This window comes from Pan troglodytes, chromosome 8 (genome assembly GCF_028858775.2).
Source record: "Pan troglodytes isolate AG18354 chromosome 8, NHGRI_mPanTro3-v2.0_pri, whole genome shotgun sequence".
Lineage (NCBI taxonomy): Eukaryota > Metazoa > Chordata > Mammalia > Primates > Hominidae > Pan > Pan troglodytes.
The window spans coordinates 112,921,179-112,935,461 of NC_072406.2; the positions used below are offsets into that span (position 1 = coordinate 112,921,179).

At 52.5% G+C, this 14,283-nt stretch overlaps 2 protein-coding genes across 9 annotated transcripts in view; both read left to right on the forward strand.

The window, feature by feature from the left end:
* The window catches only part of PAX2 (paired box 2), a 93,093-nt gene extending 85,035 nt beyond the window's left edge, over window positions 1-8,058 (forward strand). For 2 of the 8 annotated variants that reach the window (XM_016919119.4, XM_063782074.1), the window contains 4 exons: window positions 4,022-4,123; window positions 4,276-4,358; window positions 6,383-6,469; window positions 6,917-7,007. In XM_016919119.4, coding sequence (XP_016774608.1) covers window positions 4,022-4,123; window positions 4,276-4,358; window positions 6,383-6,469 — 272 coding nt within the window. In that variant the 3' untranslated portion in view covers window positions 6,917-7,007. Of the gene's footprint in view, window positions 1-4,021; window positions 4,124-4,275; window positions 4,359-6,382; window positions 6,470-6,916 lie in introns of all 8 variants that reach the window. The other 6 variants (XM_016919120.3, XM_003312731.6, XM_001168828.6 and 3 more) reach the window with 6 other exon arrangements.
* On the forward strand, window positions 7,094-8,049 carry LOC129136141 (uncharacterized). The gene is made up of 2 exons (XM_054659864.1): window positions 7,094-7,585; window positions 7,912-8,049. Exons 1-2 carry the CDS (start codon window positions 7,094-7,096, stop codon window positions 8,047-8,049), a joined length of 630 nt encoding a protein of 209 aa, XP_054515839.1.
* Window positions 8,059-14,283: the final 6,225 nt, after the last annotated feature.

Consider the following 14,283-nt stretch of genomic DNA (forward strand, 5'->3'; position numbering starts at 1 on the left):
AACCCAGGAGGCGGAGGTTGCAGTGAGCCGAGATCGCACCACTGCACTCCAGCCTGGGCGATAGAGCGAGACTTCATCTCAAAAAACGAAAAACAAAAAACAACTTTGTAACCTTGGAAAGCAAGTGTCCAACATGAAATGCCCATCTTCTTGTAATAATATGTGGGGTTTTGTCCATTTGTAATTTCTGATGCTGTTTTTATGTTACTGGCCATTGTCAGTGAGCAACAAAAATCCTCTACTGCTTTCTGTTGGGTGGCACATATTTTATAACTGATGTATTCTGCCACATAGCTGTTTTCTCCTTTTTCTGTGCTTCTGCTTGTTTGTATAAAGGAGGTGGCTGTGCTGTTGTACAGTTTTAGAGTCTGTCTGCACTCATGTTTTTCCATCCATCTATAGTACAGCAAGGCCCAGTGCTCTGTCGATTCTTGCTTGCACAGATTCCATTACCCATTCATATTCTTTCACTAAAAGAGGCTTGCTCAAAGAATGCTGCTGGGCAAATGGTATGACAGTCTTAGTAATTTGAAAACTTCCTGCAGTATGTGTTTTCCATTATTGACAATGGTGTTCCAGAAGAATATATGGCTCTGGCAAGAGTTTGGTCAATTTTTTCTGCTCTTTAAGTGTCACCTGTGTGCTAATGAAGCAATTGAGAGTGCTTTGTATGCAGTGGCCAGCACCTTTGCTGGCTCAGGGGTCCTGAACAGGGTACTCCTTTGTGGAGATACTGGTGTTATAGACTCCGCAGCAGCAGGTGCACAGCTGTATGCAGAACACGAGGAAGCTTGCGTGCTTTTTCCTTGTCTTGGGACTCTTCTTTCACGTTTTAAAAATTTCTACATGGCACTGCCCAGCTTCAGTTTTCTAAATAGAATTTGGCAATGTGCCTTTCAATCAGCTGTTCAGTGGGTGACTTTCAGCATGCAGAAGTTCCTACCTGAGGGAAGTTGCCATTTTGCAAGACAGAAAGCCAGTAGAAATAAAACTTTCCAATAGGACTGCATCCAGGTTAGCTGGAAACATCTTTCTAGTTATCCAGCCTTTCTTCCTTCCTCCTGAAGTGAGGTAGGAGATTCCGTGACAAAACCTTAGATTACAAGGAATTCGTGGTGACAGATTGTGGGAATCATAAAACTGAAAACCAGAATTCAGATGCATTTAAATTCCTGTTTATTAAGAAAGAGGCACACCCCTTTTCCTGCTGCTTTGCAGACTTTATGATGACAGGGAAGGAGGAATTAGGTTTCTATATCTGTTCAGCTTCAAAACTTCTGCATCTTCCCTAACTCGATCCTGTCCTGGGCCTTTCTCTTTTTTTTGACCAATAAATGCCATATTATTAATCTCTCTAGGAATTGATTTTGATATTGCTGTCATTGTCTACTTCAGGTCCACTCCACTGAGAGACAGTCAGGAGGAGTGTAGCTTTCATTGACAACAGAAGTCAATAAAAGAAAACCCACATCAAAGCAAACACAAATCCTTTATTCTGTCTCTCTAGGAGTCAAAAGTGATCTCTTGTTTGGCAGTTCTACTCTACTTGTTCTCGAGTTTTAGGAAATGAAAGATATTGGCTATATTAGACAGGTATAGAGGAAAGTCATTCTATTGCATAATAAAGTCACAATATATGAGTCCCTCACTGTAAACCTCTTATCAGCCTATAAAAAATCATAATCTATTGTTTAAATTGTTTTTTAAAGAAAAAGCATATTCTAATATTTACATTTTATCCAAGCCTTTACTTCTTTAATGAGACCAATATACATGAAACAATAAAAAAAATTATAACCCATCAGGAATTGGCTGTTAAGTGCAATAGATTGATGGACGATTAATCAACAAGTGTTTATTGAGCATCTACCACGTTCTCAGCTATGCAGGATAAAGCAGAAGACAGGGTCCTGCCCTCAGGTTGCTTATGATCTGTTTGAAGAAGCAAGCTATGATATGAAACATCAGGGCTCATATATTATGAAATATAATGGCATGGTAAACCATGCAGCACAGACGCTGTGGAAGTTTGGAAGAGAGAAACTTCCCTGATGGGTAGAATGGTAGGGATTTTAAGGCTTCAGTGGGGAAGGAGAGGAAAACCATAAGGAAGAAGAAAAGGTCATGGCAAAAGCATAGGGGGTTCACATCACACAAGCCATGAAAACAGTCAAACTAAACCAGGAGAGGTGAGAATCTTAAGTTGGATGGAGAGAGTACCTTAGCAGCTTTAAAAGCCACAGAGTTTCATTTCAAACTATAGACTACAGGGAATCAGTAATAGTTTTTACAAGGGAAGTGGTGTGATGAAAGCAAAGTTTCATGAGGACTAGCCAAGCAGCCACATTTAGGACAGACAGGAGGGGAAGAATGTGGAGTCAGGGAATGCAAGCAAAAATATTCTGTGGCAAAAAGAAGGTGCTTAGAAGCTGAGCTAGGAAGGTAGTGGAAGAAATGGAAATTGAGCAGATGTAACAGACATTGCCAAGGAGAATTGACAATACTTGGTGACTGACTTCATCTAGAATGGGAGGAAGAAGGCTATGTCGAGAAGGACTCCAAAGTTTTTGGTCTTATGATCTTCAAGATCATAAGAACCGACAGAGGGAAGATGAATCTGTTTTTATTCCAGTTAGGTTTGAGGTGACAGAGGGACAGCTAAGGAAAATGTTCAGCAGGGTACTAGAAATGCAAAAACCTGAGCTGTAGCTCTGTATAGCTAGGGAAGGATGAATCACTCAGATGTGTCAAGGTAGGGATGAGGAAACTCATACAGCTCTGGAATGCAGGGAGGTGAGGCCATCTTCAAAGGGAGAGTAGCAAAGAGAGAGAGAGATGCTTTGGAATAGCCATTGGGAGAATAATGACTATGGCCCAGCTGATGAAAAGAAAGTGAACGGGCCCAGGTACGCATAGTTCTGTTACTTTCTCCAGCCATGCCTTGCCTTCCCAAGGATAGACAGAGGCATTAGAGTAATAGAGTGGCATTGGCTAGTGAGGAGGATAAGGGGAATCTGGAGGGGTTAAGGGGGTTCCAGGAGGTCCAGGAGAGGATAAAGAGATTATGGCAGAGGGGAGAAAGCAAATTATTATTAGAGATCAGAGCATGCTAAATTGCAAAGGGAGGTGGTGGCCCCTTCATAGCCATGGAGGATGCAGGCAAGGTAGGGAGCCCAGTCATGTGCAGCTGTGTCCCAGAGGACATGTTGGTGGACCAGGGGTAGCACCCTCATCTTGACTCGCTTTGTCTCCCACCCTCCAGGCTTTAGCTGATAGAGCCCTCCAGGGACAGAAGTCCAGCAGCTGGTGGGGGAGCAGATTTTGCTCATTGGAACTTTATCTGGTCCACTTGCACTATTGGCTCAAAGCTCCTGATTCACTTCAGGGTGGTTTTCTATCATGTAAATGCCATAAACACTAACAGCAAAATAGCCCACTGGCTGCCCCCCTGTTCTCCACACCTGCCAGGACCAGGACCTGCAGCTCCACTTGGAGAGGACAAGGAATAGCCATCAGTCCCTGTAGGGGTGATGGTGGGGTGTCCTCCAAGCCTGAAGGAAAGATGGGGTGTTAGGGAGAGGAAAGATAAGCAAGATGATAGAGGTCCATTTGGCTGCTGGAGAGACCACAGCTGAATATCTTGCTGAGAAGGAGGAGTAAAACCAGGTCATCTCCCTCCCATCTCCATCTGGGTTTGGAATGCACAGAGACACAGGCAAAGGCAGATACACACACACACACACACACACACACACACACACACACACACAAATACACAGAGACACAAAGAGCTACACAAAACAGAGATGTGTACACACAGCTGATCATAGACATTTAGCTTAGACACATGCAAAGGCACACTCAGATGGCGCATTCAGGTGCACAGTGGCACACATACCCCTGCATGTCTGCACAGAGCTCTTTCCTCTCCAAGAGTTTCCTCTCCGTGCAGTACCCTGGTGTGAGTAGAGGCAGGCCCCTTTCTTCCAGGCCTCACCCCTTCCCCTTTGTGTTTTTCCAGGTCGTGACATGGCGAGCACCACTCTGCCTGGTTACCCCCCTCACGTGCCCCCCACTGGCCAGGGAAGCTACCCCACCTCCACCCTGGCAGGAATGGTGCCTGGTAGGTGACAATGCTGCAGCTGCCTAATCTAGGTGGGGGGAACTAAATTGTGGGTGAGCTGCTGAATGGTCTGTAGTCTGAGGCTGGGGTGGGGGGAGACACAATGTCCCCTCCCTGCAAACCACTGCTATTCTGTCCCTCTCTCTCCTTAGAGGCTGCAGTTGGTCCCTCATCCTCCCTCATGAGCAAGCCGGGGAGGAAGCTTGCAGAAGTGCCCCCTTGTGTGCAACCCACTGTATGTCATGGCCCCTCCACAGCGCCCACCCACCCAAGTCTGTGCCCGAGGAGCACTCAGCCTCAGCTCCACCCTCAGTGCCCAGCCCACCCCAGCCAGCTGACACTGCTTGGAAGAGCCTGCCCTGGTTTCCATGGAAACTTGGAGCCAAGAACCATTTCCAGGGGCATGTCAGTCACTCAGACAAAGCCACCCTGGTCCACACCAAGACACAAGGGAAGACCAATGTTGAGAACCAACCCCAACCCCAACCCAGAGAGAGTAGGGAGCTAGTCCCTAAGAGGAATGGAGGTTAGGCTGCGGCGGGAAGCAGGGAGACTCGCTGCAGTGAGACAGGCTAGAACACCCCTATACCTCTTCAGAGGCACCCAGCCTTCCATTGCTTCCCTGGGGCTCTGACCCATCCCTGATCAGAGGAGTTGGGTTTGGGTTGTTTGAATCAGAGAGACAGAGGCTGTATTTAAGGTCTGGTGACTGCAGCTGGAGGTTGTACTATACCTAACCCCTAACCCCAGATTGGGAGCAGGGGCTTGAAGCCAAAGAGAGCTGAAGTTCCTATGTGCACAAACACCAAAACACTCTTGTCTTAAGGAGAGTTAGACTCACTCAGCCAGCAACTCACTCCCTCTGGCCGCCCTCTATGTGGCCTTTCCCTGAAGTTCAACTCTCATTGGTATGGGGAATGGGGAGGATAGAAGAGAGTGGTTGGCCCCATCCATCCAGGGACATTTAGGTATAACCCTGGGTAAGCAGAGCTTGGGGTAGGGGCAGCGGCAAAGAGGGAGATTGCTGCTGGGTCTTATGGACTAGGGGCTGAAGGGAGTTAGAGGTGTGGGTAAAGGGATTCCTGCCCAGATTTAGGGGAAGGGAAGTAGAAGCCTTGTTGGGAGGCAAGGAGATTTTAGGGAGAAGCTCCCAGCAGTGAGCAGGTGAGGGCTGGAGGAGGTTTTAAAGAGGTGGGGTGAGGGAAGAGTGGGGAGGTGGGGGCAGGGAGTCTGCAGGGAGGTGGGGAAGAGGGGAGCCGCAGAGAGCTCGTGGTGTCGAGGGGGGAGTCGTTAAACAGAATCTAGTGCTGATGAGGAAATTACACTTGTTTCATTAGCGATGGGGAAGGAGATAGCTCAGTTCCTCTTGGTCACAGTTGAGCTCAGAAGCTCATTATCCTGCTGCACGCATGCTTTCCCTCCTCGTCAATAAACAGGCTTTCCAGTGGCTGCATCCCCCACCCCCACCCCAGCTCCCTCTCAGAGAGGGGCCCCTTCTCCTCTACTTAACCCGCGGTTAGGGATCACTGTAAACAGTCTGGGGTCATCACACAGGAGAAAGGGCGAGGGGGAAACCTGGAGGCCTGGCCTTTCTCCCGCAGAGGGAGGGAGGTAGCTTCCGACGACGGCTCCCAACCCACGGGCCCTCCGCTCACCGCTAGCGGACCAGCGGGCAGTCCGCCTGCGCCGCCTCCATCCCCTGCCGCGTAGCCCACGCGTCCAACCTCTTGAGGGAAAGGCGGGAGGGCGGTGTCTCCCAAAAGAGCTCCCATCTCTTGTGTTGGCACCGCACATTGATGCCATTCTTAGGACTTTCTGGGAGAAAAATGTCCCGAAGGCCTTTCTTCGCCACCGCCCCCCACTCCCATTTCCACCCATTAGGGGCCATGCCTCCTAGAACCGGAGTGGCATCTATAAAGGCCCTGGCCCCCAGCGCGACAGGGTGGACGCTCCCCAATACAAACCCTTCGTGGGTGGCCGCGAGCGCCTCCGCTGGGAAGCCCTGGGCGGGCACCGGCCCACAGGTCCCGCCCGTGGGTGTGCGAGCGCGTCGGTGCCTCCCGCCTCCCCGGGCTCTCCCCACGCGGACGCGGTGATCGCCCCACCTCCGCCCGGCCCGCCCGCCACGGCCATTACCCTGCCCGCGACACCTGTGCCTGAGACCCGGCGGGAGGAGCGGGCGGAGAAGCCACCGGCCGGACTCGTGGGGTCCGCCCCGGCTTGCAGGCGTCTGATCCCCACTCCCCGACCCTCCCGCAGGGAGCGAGTTCTCCGGCAACCCGTACAGCCACCCCCAGTACACGGCCTACAACGAGGCTTGGAGATTCAGCAACCCCGCCTTACTAAGTGAGTACGCCACCTGGCTGGCCGGCGGCTCAGCGCGGCCGCGCGGCTTCTGGGCACGGTCCCACTCCCGGCGACCCGACCTCTGGGGACCCGGCCGGGCCAGGGGGACAGGCTTGTTAGTGCAGCACTGAGGCCCGGGGACCCCTCGAGGACGCCCGCACCTCCTGCCCTCCCGTGCCCTCCCTGGTCGCTCGAAGGCTCTGCGCGGCCCTCGCCCTCGGATCCCCTGGAGGGTGCGCAGCCGGGCGTCACCAGATCGGGTCCCTCTCATGCCCCGTGAACGCAACTATTCTCCGGGGCAACTGGCTCCACTGCCCAGCCAAGGTCTCCCAGTCCGGATCCCGCTGGACCCCAACCAGGGGAGGTCTTTTCTGTGCTTTTCTTTCCTTTTTTGTTCTCCTGTTTGTCCTCTCACCCAGCCCATTCTTCTCCTGTGTTAACTTCCAGGTTCCCCTTATTATTATAGTGCCGCCCCCCGGGGCTCCGCCCCTGCCGCTGCTGCCGCTGCCTATGACCGCCACTAGTTACCGCGGGGACCACATCAAGCTTCAGGCCGACAGCTTCGGCCTCCACATCGTCCCCGTCTGACCCCACCCCGGAGGGAGGGAGGACCGACGCGACGCGATGCCTCCCTGCCACCGCCCCAGCCTCACCCCATCCCACGACCCCCGCAACCCTTCACATCACCCCCCTCGAAGGTCGGACAGGACGGGTGGAGCCGCGGGCGGGACCCTCAGGCCCGGGCCCGCCGCCCCCAGCCCCGCCTGCCGCCCCTCCCCGCCTGCCTGGACTGCGCGGCGCCGTGAGGGGGATTCGGCCCAGCTCGTCCCGGCCTCCACCGAGCCAGCCCCGAAGCCCGCCAGCCACCCCGCCGGACTCGGGCGCGACCTGCTGGCGCGCGCCGGATGTTTCTGTGACAATCAGCGCGGACCGCAGCGCGGCCCAGCCCCGGGCACCCGCCTCGGACGCTCGGGCGCCAGGAGGCTTCGCTGGAGGGGCTGGGCCAAGGAGATTAAGAAGAAAACGACTTTCTGCAGAAGGAGGAAGAGCCCGCTGCCGAATCCCTGGGAAAAATTCTTTTCCCCCAGTGCCAGCCGGACTGCCCTCGCCTTCCGGGTGTGCCCTGTCCCAGAAGGTGGAATGGGGGTGTGGGGGTCCGGCTCTAGGAACGGGCTTTGGGGGCGTCAGGTCTTTCCAAGGTTGGGACCCAAGGATCGGGGGGCCCAGCAGCCCGCACCGATCGAGCCGGACTCTCGGCTCTTCACTGCTCCTCCTGGCCTGCCTAGTTCCCCAGGGCCCGGCACCTCCTGCTGCGAGACCCGGCTCTCAGCCCTGCCTTGCCCCTACCTCAGCGTCTCTCCACCTGCTGGCCTCCCAGTTTCCCCTCCTGCCAGTCCTTCGCCTGTCCCTTGACGCCCTGCATCCTCCTCCCTGACTCGCAGCCCCATCGGACGCTCTCCCGGGACCGCCGCAGGACCAGTTTCCATAGACTGCGGACTGGGGTCTTCCTCCAGCAGTTACTTGATGCCCCCTCCCCCGACACAGACTCTCAATCTGCCGGTGGTAAGAACCGGTTCTGAGCTGGCGTCTGAGCTGCTGCGGGGTGGAAGTGGGGGGCTGCCCACTCCACTCCTCCCATCCCCTCCCAGCCTCCTCCTCCGGCAGGAACTGAACAGAACCACAAAAAGTCTACATTTATTTAATATGATGGTCTTTGCAAAAAGGAACAAAACAACACAAAAGCCTACCAGGCTGCTGCTTTGTGGAAAGACGGTGTGTGTCGTGTGAAGGCGAAACCCGGTGTACATAACCCCTCCCCCTCCGCCCCGCCCCGCCCGGCCCCGTAGAGTCCCTGTCGCCCGCCGGCCCTGCCTGTAGATACGCCCCGCTGTCTGTGCTGTGAGAGTCGCCGCTCGCTGGGGGGGAGGGGGGGACACAGCTACACGCCCATTAAAGCACAGCACGTCCTGGGGGAGGGGGGCATTTTTTATGTTACAAAAAAAAATTACGAAAGAAAAGAAATCTCTATGCAAAATGACGAACATGGTCCTGTGGACTCCTCTGGCCTGTTTTGTTGGCTCTTTCTCTGTAATTCCGTGTTTTCGCTTTTTCCTCCCTGCCCCTCTCTCCCTCTGCCCTCTCTCCTCTCCGCTTCTCTCCCCCTCTGTCTCTGTCTCTCTCCGTCTCTGTCGCTCTTGTCTGTCTGTCTCTGCTCTTTCCTCGGCCTCTCTCCCCAGACCTGGCCCGGCCGCCCTGTCTCCGCAGGCTAGATCCGAGGTGGCAGCTCCAGCCCCCGGGCTCGCCCCCTCGCGGCCGTGCCCCGCGCGCCCCGGGCGGCCGAAGGCCGGGCCGCCCCGTCCCGCCCCGTAGTTGCTCTTTCGGTAGTGGCGATGCGCCCTGCATGTCTCTTCACCCGTGGATCGTGACGACTCGAAATAACAGAAACAAAGTCAATAAAGTGAAAATAAATAAAAATCCTGGAACAAATCCGAAAAGGCTTGGAGTCCTCGCCCAGATCTCTCTCCCCTGCGAGCCTTTTTTATTTGAAAAGGAAAAAGAGAAAAGAGAATCGTTTAAGGGAACCCGTCGCCCAGCCAGGCTCCAGTGGCCCGAACGGGGCGGCGAGGGCGCCGAGGTCCGGCCCATCCCAGTCCTGTGGAGCTGGCCGAGCAGAGACCCCGGACCCAGGCCCAGGCCTAACCTGCTAAATGTCCCCGGACGGTTCTGGTCTCCTCGGCCACTTTCAGTGGGTCGGTTCGTTTTGATTCTTTTTCTTTTGTGCCCATAAGAAATAAATAATAATAATAATAAATAAAGAATAAAATTTTGTATGTCACTCCCCATGGCTCCAAGTTTGTCTCTCCCTGTCTCTGAGATGGGCCTCCCCTCCATTGGTCGATCCCCAAAAGCCCCTTCAATGATCCTCCCAACTACACTCCCGCTGCGACCTCCAACTCCTTTGCCGAGACCCCCTTGGCGGCAGCTGAACCACGGCGAAGGCCGAGACTAGCCTGCCCTTTAGTAGCCACCCTCCCCCACGCACCCCGGCCCTGGGGACAGGGAGTTCTTACTCTCCGAAACTTCAGAATAACTCCTAGTTAGGCGCCTGCCTATACTAGGCCAACTCGTGGTCCTACCAGTACACCCGCACCCAGATTTAGGGTGCTGGCTCTCAGAACCCGAAGTCTGAGGCCTTCTCCACGTGGGTGGAGGGGTGGTCGTCTGTCCTATCTCCTCCCTCCGTTCCCCATCCAGTGCAGTTGCGCGTGGGCGCAGCAGCAATTTTATCCCCGAAGTCTGCAATGAAACGCGAAGACCGCAGACGCTTGCCGCAAGTTTCCTCGCTCTGCGTTTACTTCTGGGCCCGAAGAATGCCCCGCAGAGGCCCTAGGAGCTGGTTCATGGGACTTCACGCGCCTCCAGTGTCTTGCGGAGCCCCGAGCCCCAGCAAGCAGCGGCTGAAATTGGTGCGCCTTGTGCTGTGGTCTGGGTGTGTCCCGGAGAGGGCGCGCAGGCGCCTATGTCTGTCGCGGGACGGTCGGCGGCTTCCTGCATAGGTATGGCTTTCTGTTCATCTATGTGTTCGTCTACATGTCCCTGGATGGGTCTGGGGGTGTGGTAGTAGGAGAATTGTTTTTTTAGCCATCCTTGCTGTTCTTGTGTCCAGGTGTCCAGTGAAAGATCTGTATGTCTCCACCTCTCTGTTCTCTGTTTAGGAGAGGTTGCAGGGGGAAGGGGGATGTGGTGACTGTCCAGGATTGTTCTGCTGCATCAGAGATACTTGGGAGGATCGCCTTTCCATCCCTTCAGCAGCTTCCCAGCTCTGGTCCTCCCACACTCTTGTCAACACAAAGGGCCCAGCTTCCACCTGGAAACTTTCCTTCTGTGCCCCTGGGACACCTTCCCAGCCCAGCTTCTACCACAGCTTCCTCCCACTTGAAAGGCTCTTGAATCTCTGAGCTGCCAGGGATGCAAGCAGGACATTGAGGCAGACTAAGAAGTGACCTTCCCCTTTGGCTTGGGACAGTGTCTCCTAGACACCTCCTTCCCATCAGAATCCCAGAGACCTTTCTTTCAAGTCAATCTGCCCAGGCTCACCCATATCACGGCACCCTCTAGGGGATGTACAGGACCCCAACAAATCAGCAAACCTTCAATAAAGTCCATTCCTTTCCCCCTCCCTCTGCACCTGTGTCTCCCTATTCTTCATCTCAGCAAATGGCAGTTGCACCCTTCACCCTGCCTGGTGTTGGCTGTCTTGACCGCCAGCCTCCTAGAAGAGTGGCCTTCAAACTTCTTTGGTCATACACCCTCTCAGCCAAAAGAATTCTGAATGTGTACTCCCAATATAAGTATATTTACTGATTTACAAATTCCATAAATATACTACTGGACTAACATATTATGAATCGTGTAAAAGATAAAATACTAAAAGAACGAGTTTGGAATATGTGAAAATAGAAGTTCTAATGTTCTCACACCCAAATGGATTATCTTGCACTCCCTGGAAGACGTGCACCCCATTTTGGAGATCCTGGTCATAACCCATGAAAACCCAGCATGGCAGAACTCCTGACTGTTGCCTGGTGCCCAGCGAGTACGTTTCTGGAAGTTGCCAGGGCACTGGCGTGGGCCAGGGCAGCCCAGTGAACACTGCCCTCATCATATATAGTGGGTACCAGACGCCCAGTGCCTGGCTTTGCCTCCAGGTCCACCCCAGACAGGGAGCCTTGCCCTGCCCACTCCATCGATTTGGGAGCCATGGCCTCTTATGTGGGTCTCACTGGAACCTCTTCTGTTCTATTTCTGGTCTCTCCCAGACTGAACTGGATGGACAGCAAACATTCCACTGTTTACAGTAAGCACCTCTGCCCAGAAGCTTCATATGGTGTCCCTCCTAGAATACTGATTTCAGCTTGGAATCAGTCTGAGGGCCCGAAAACATGATCTATCATCCTTGGCCAGTTGCAACCCCACTCACCCACCCCAGAAACAAAGAAGGCCTGCTCTCCTGCTTCAGTTTGTTTTCTCCAGAAGTCATTTTGACTCTGCTGGCTCTGTCCCCATCCTACCTCTACAGAGTTCCCAGCTGAGGCACACCAAGTATGACAGTTAGAAACAGATGAACAGAAGTGTCCTGGGTTGAGGGAAGAGCAGGAGCAAAGACAGGAAGTCATGAAAATACACCAGATACAATGTGGCTGGAGTATCAGGTGCCAGGGGAGGGGGGGGGTTGTGGAGGGAGGTGGCAGGAGATGAAGCTAAAAATGTAATTAGAACACTGTCGTGGGCATTCCAAAATGGTACCTGTCACACACACAGCTCCTTTAAGGAAGCTGCCCTACCCACAGCTACTTCCTGCCCATGTAGACAATGTATTTGTACCAGTGACTCTGTTACTGGTACAGAATTGGACTGGAACACAAGTCCACGCTGAACCAATCAATCCTCCTCTTTCGGAAAACAAAACTAGGAAGTATGGAAAGAAAGAGGCCATTAACCATGAAAAGAAAAGCCCAAAGGAGGCCCTGAGGGCATCCGCTAGTCCTCCTCACCTCAGTAAAGGATAGCTCCATTTGTATCACTCAAGCCCAAAAACCCACATCTTCCCTGACTCCTCCTGTCTTTTGCATCCCACGTTTGATTCATCAGCAAAACCAGACAATTCTACCTTTAAAATCTATCCAGAGCATGACCTCTTCCAACTACCTGTACTGGACTATCTGGGATCAAGCCACTGTGGTCCTTCACCTGAGCTTGCAAACAGAAAGTTCTAATTGGCCTTCCTGCTTCCATCTTTGCCTCCCTCCAGCAGCCAGAATGGTCCCCCAAAATGTACGGCAATTCATGTCCCTCCTCTGCCCAGAAACCTTCGGTGGCTCCCCATCTCTCTCAGCGTCAAAGTCAAAATCCCTCCCCATCGCCACCACCATCTTAACTCACCTCCCATCACCTCCCTAAGCTCACCGTGCTCTCTGAGCCTGATGGTAGGAGCCCTCAATCATGTGAAGAGGAGGATGACCCACAGAGAGAGTAGCTGAGTCGCTAATGAGGAGGACTGAGAGGGCACATGTTCCTGCCTCTCCTGCAGTGCAGAGGATTGAGACTCAAACTGCACTGAACACCTCAAATAACTCCCACCATTCCTTGGGGTGACTCTCTGTTCCTTACAACTCAAAGCACCTCTCACAGTCCCCGTGGGGGGCATCGAGAGTGCATCCCTCCTTCCATTGGGAAGCTGCCCCTCTACCATCCTGTGTAGTTCTCGTGGGACTGTCAATCACAGTGCCCCATCAGCTCCTACCACATATTTGGTCTTGTGACGCTCCTCTGGCCAATGAGGACCCCATGTCCCTGGCCACAGCACAGAGATAAAAAGTTAGAAACAATGGGAGTTCTCTCAGTAGCGTTGTTATGGAGTCCTGGAAGAGAGGAGGGGTTTTTGGCCTGTGAGCTGCAATGATGAGGGCTTGAGACTCCACGTGGAAAATGTCTGCCCAAGGGTGAAGTCATGCTCAGAGTCAAACAGAGACCAGCAGAGCTGAGAGGTAGAGGAAAGAAACAAAAAACAAAACAAAACAAAAAAAAAACACCAACTCTGGTACTATCATTCAAACCTCTGGAGCCAGCTAGGCCCGAAGCAAGCCCCATTTTTGGATTTCCAGGATCAAAATTCAATACCTTCTCCTTTCTTGGCTTAAACAAATTTGTTGGGTCTGTCATTTGCAACCAAAAAAGTTCTGATTTAAGCAGTTCTGGAAGACACACATGCTCTGTTAAGAGCTTTGGATTTTTTATTTTTTTCCCCTAGAGGCAACGAGAGCTATGGAAAGTTTTTGAGCAAGAGAGAATAGCTTAATAAGTCACATTTTTGGAAGAGTGCTCTATGCATAATGAAGAAGTGGAATACAAGGAGAGACAGTGGGTGCAGGGAGAACTGTAAGAGACCACTACCATGGTCGAGGCAAGAGATGATGGGAAGCTATGCTAATGATTAGATTAGCTCCTGAAGGAAACTGACAAGGAAGCATGACACAGTTTTATTTTTAGGTAAAAAAGAAAGACAAGTGCAGATCAGAAGACCTGCTGCATGAGAAAGAGAAAATAAGAATCTTTCTCACATTTGCTTATATACACATAAACAGAAAGATAAAATGGTGTCTCTGAGCTGGGAACTATGTGGACGGGGACAGGGCAAGTATAGTCATTTCTGTGACTATAATTTTTTAAAACCTAATTTTGACTTTAATGAAAAATAAAATTTCAGTTAAGAAAAGTAAAGAGACAACCAGGTCCTTGACACATATAAGCATAATGAATAAGCCAAATTTGGCTTTTCTTGATGTTCTATTATGACTGAGGGAAAGGCCGTTTGATTTGGAGAATAGCAGATACCTGGTGACCTCCAAGCTAGTGTTTTCTGCAGATGGAAGTGGGGGGTGGCTAAAATGTAAGGATGTAGAAAGGGGCAGAGTGTAACTGATTCTTTTCAAATATTTGGAAAGGAGGAGAACAGGAGAGGGGCCTGGGGATTGTATGGTCTGTGAGCTCAAGAGAAGGTTCTTTTTGGCCGAGGGCTGTGTGGACAAGCCTGTGGTTGAGGCAGAGGGTGGAAGGCAGGGATGTGAAGAGAAGCTGCTTATGATGGACATGAGGGGCCTGAAAGAATGGGGTGGAGGCATGTGGGGAGGGGTGGAGAGGAACCGGAAAATTCTGCTTGGGAGAGGAAGGTCTTGAAGGGACAGGGTCCACTAGATTTGCTCAGAAAGATTGTAGGAGCCGCAGCTGCTGTCTGCTGAGAGTGAGGGGAGCAG

What these genes read in the sequence shown, in the direction of transcription:
- LOC129136141 (XM_054659864.1), top strand. Translation starts at nt 7,094, where the DNA reads ATGCCTCCCTGCCACCGCCCCAGCCTCACCCCATCCCACGACCCCCGC. An exon ending in GGACTGCCCTCGCCTTCCGG is followed by an intron (nt 7,586 to 7,911) that starts GTGTGCCCTGTC and finishes CCTGACTCGCAG; the next exon opens with CCCCATCGGACGCTCTCCCG.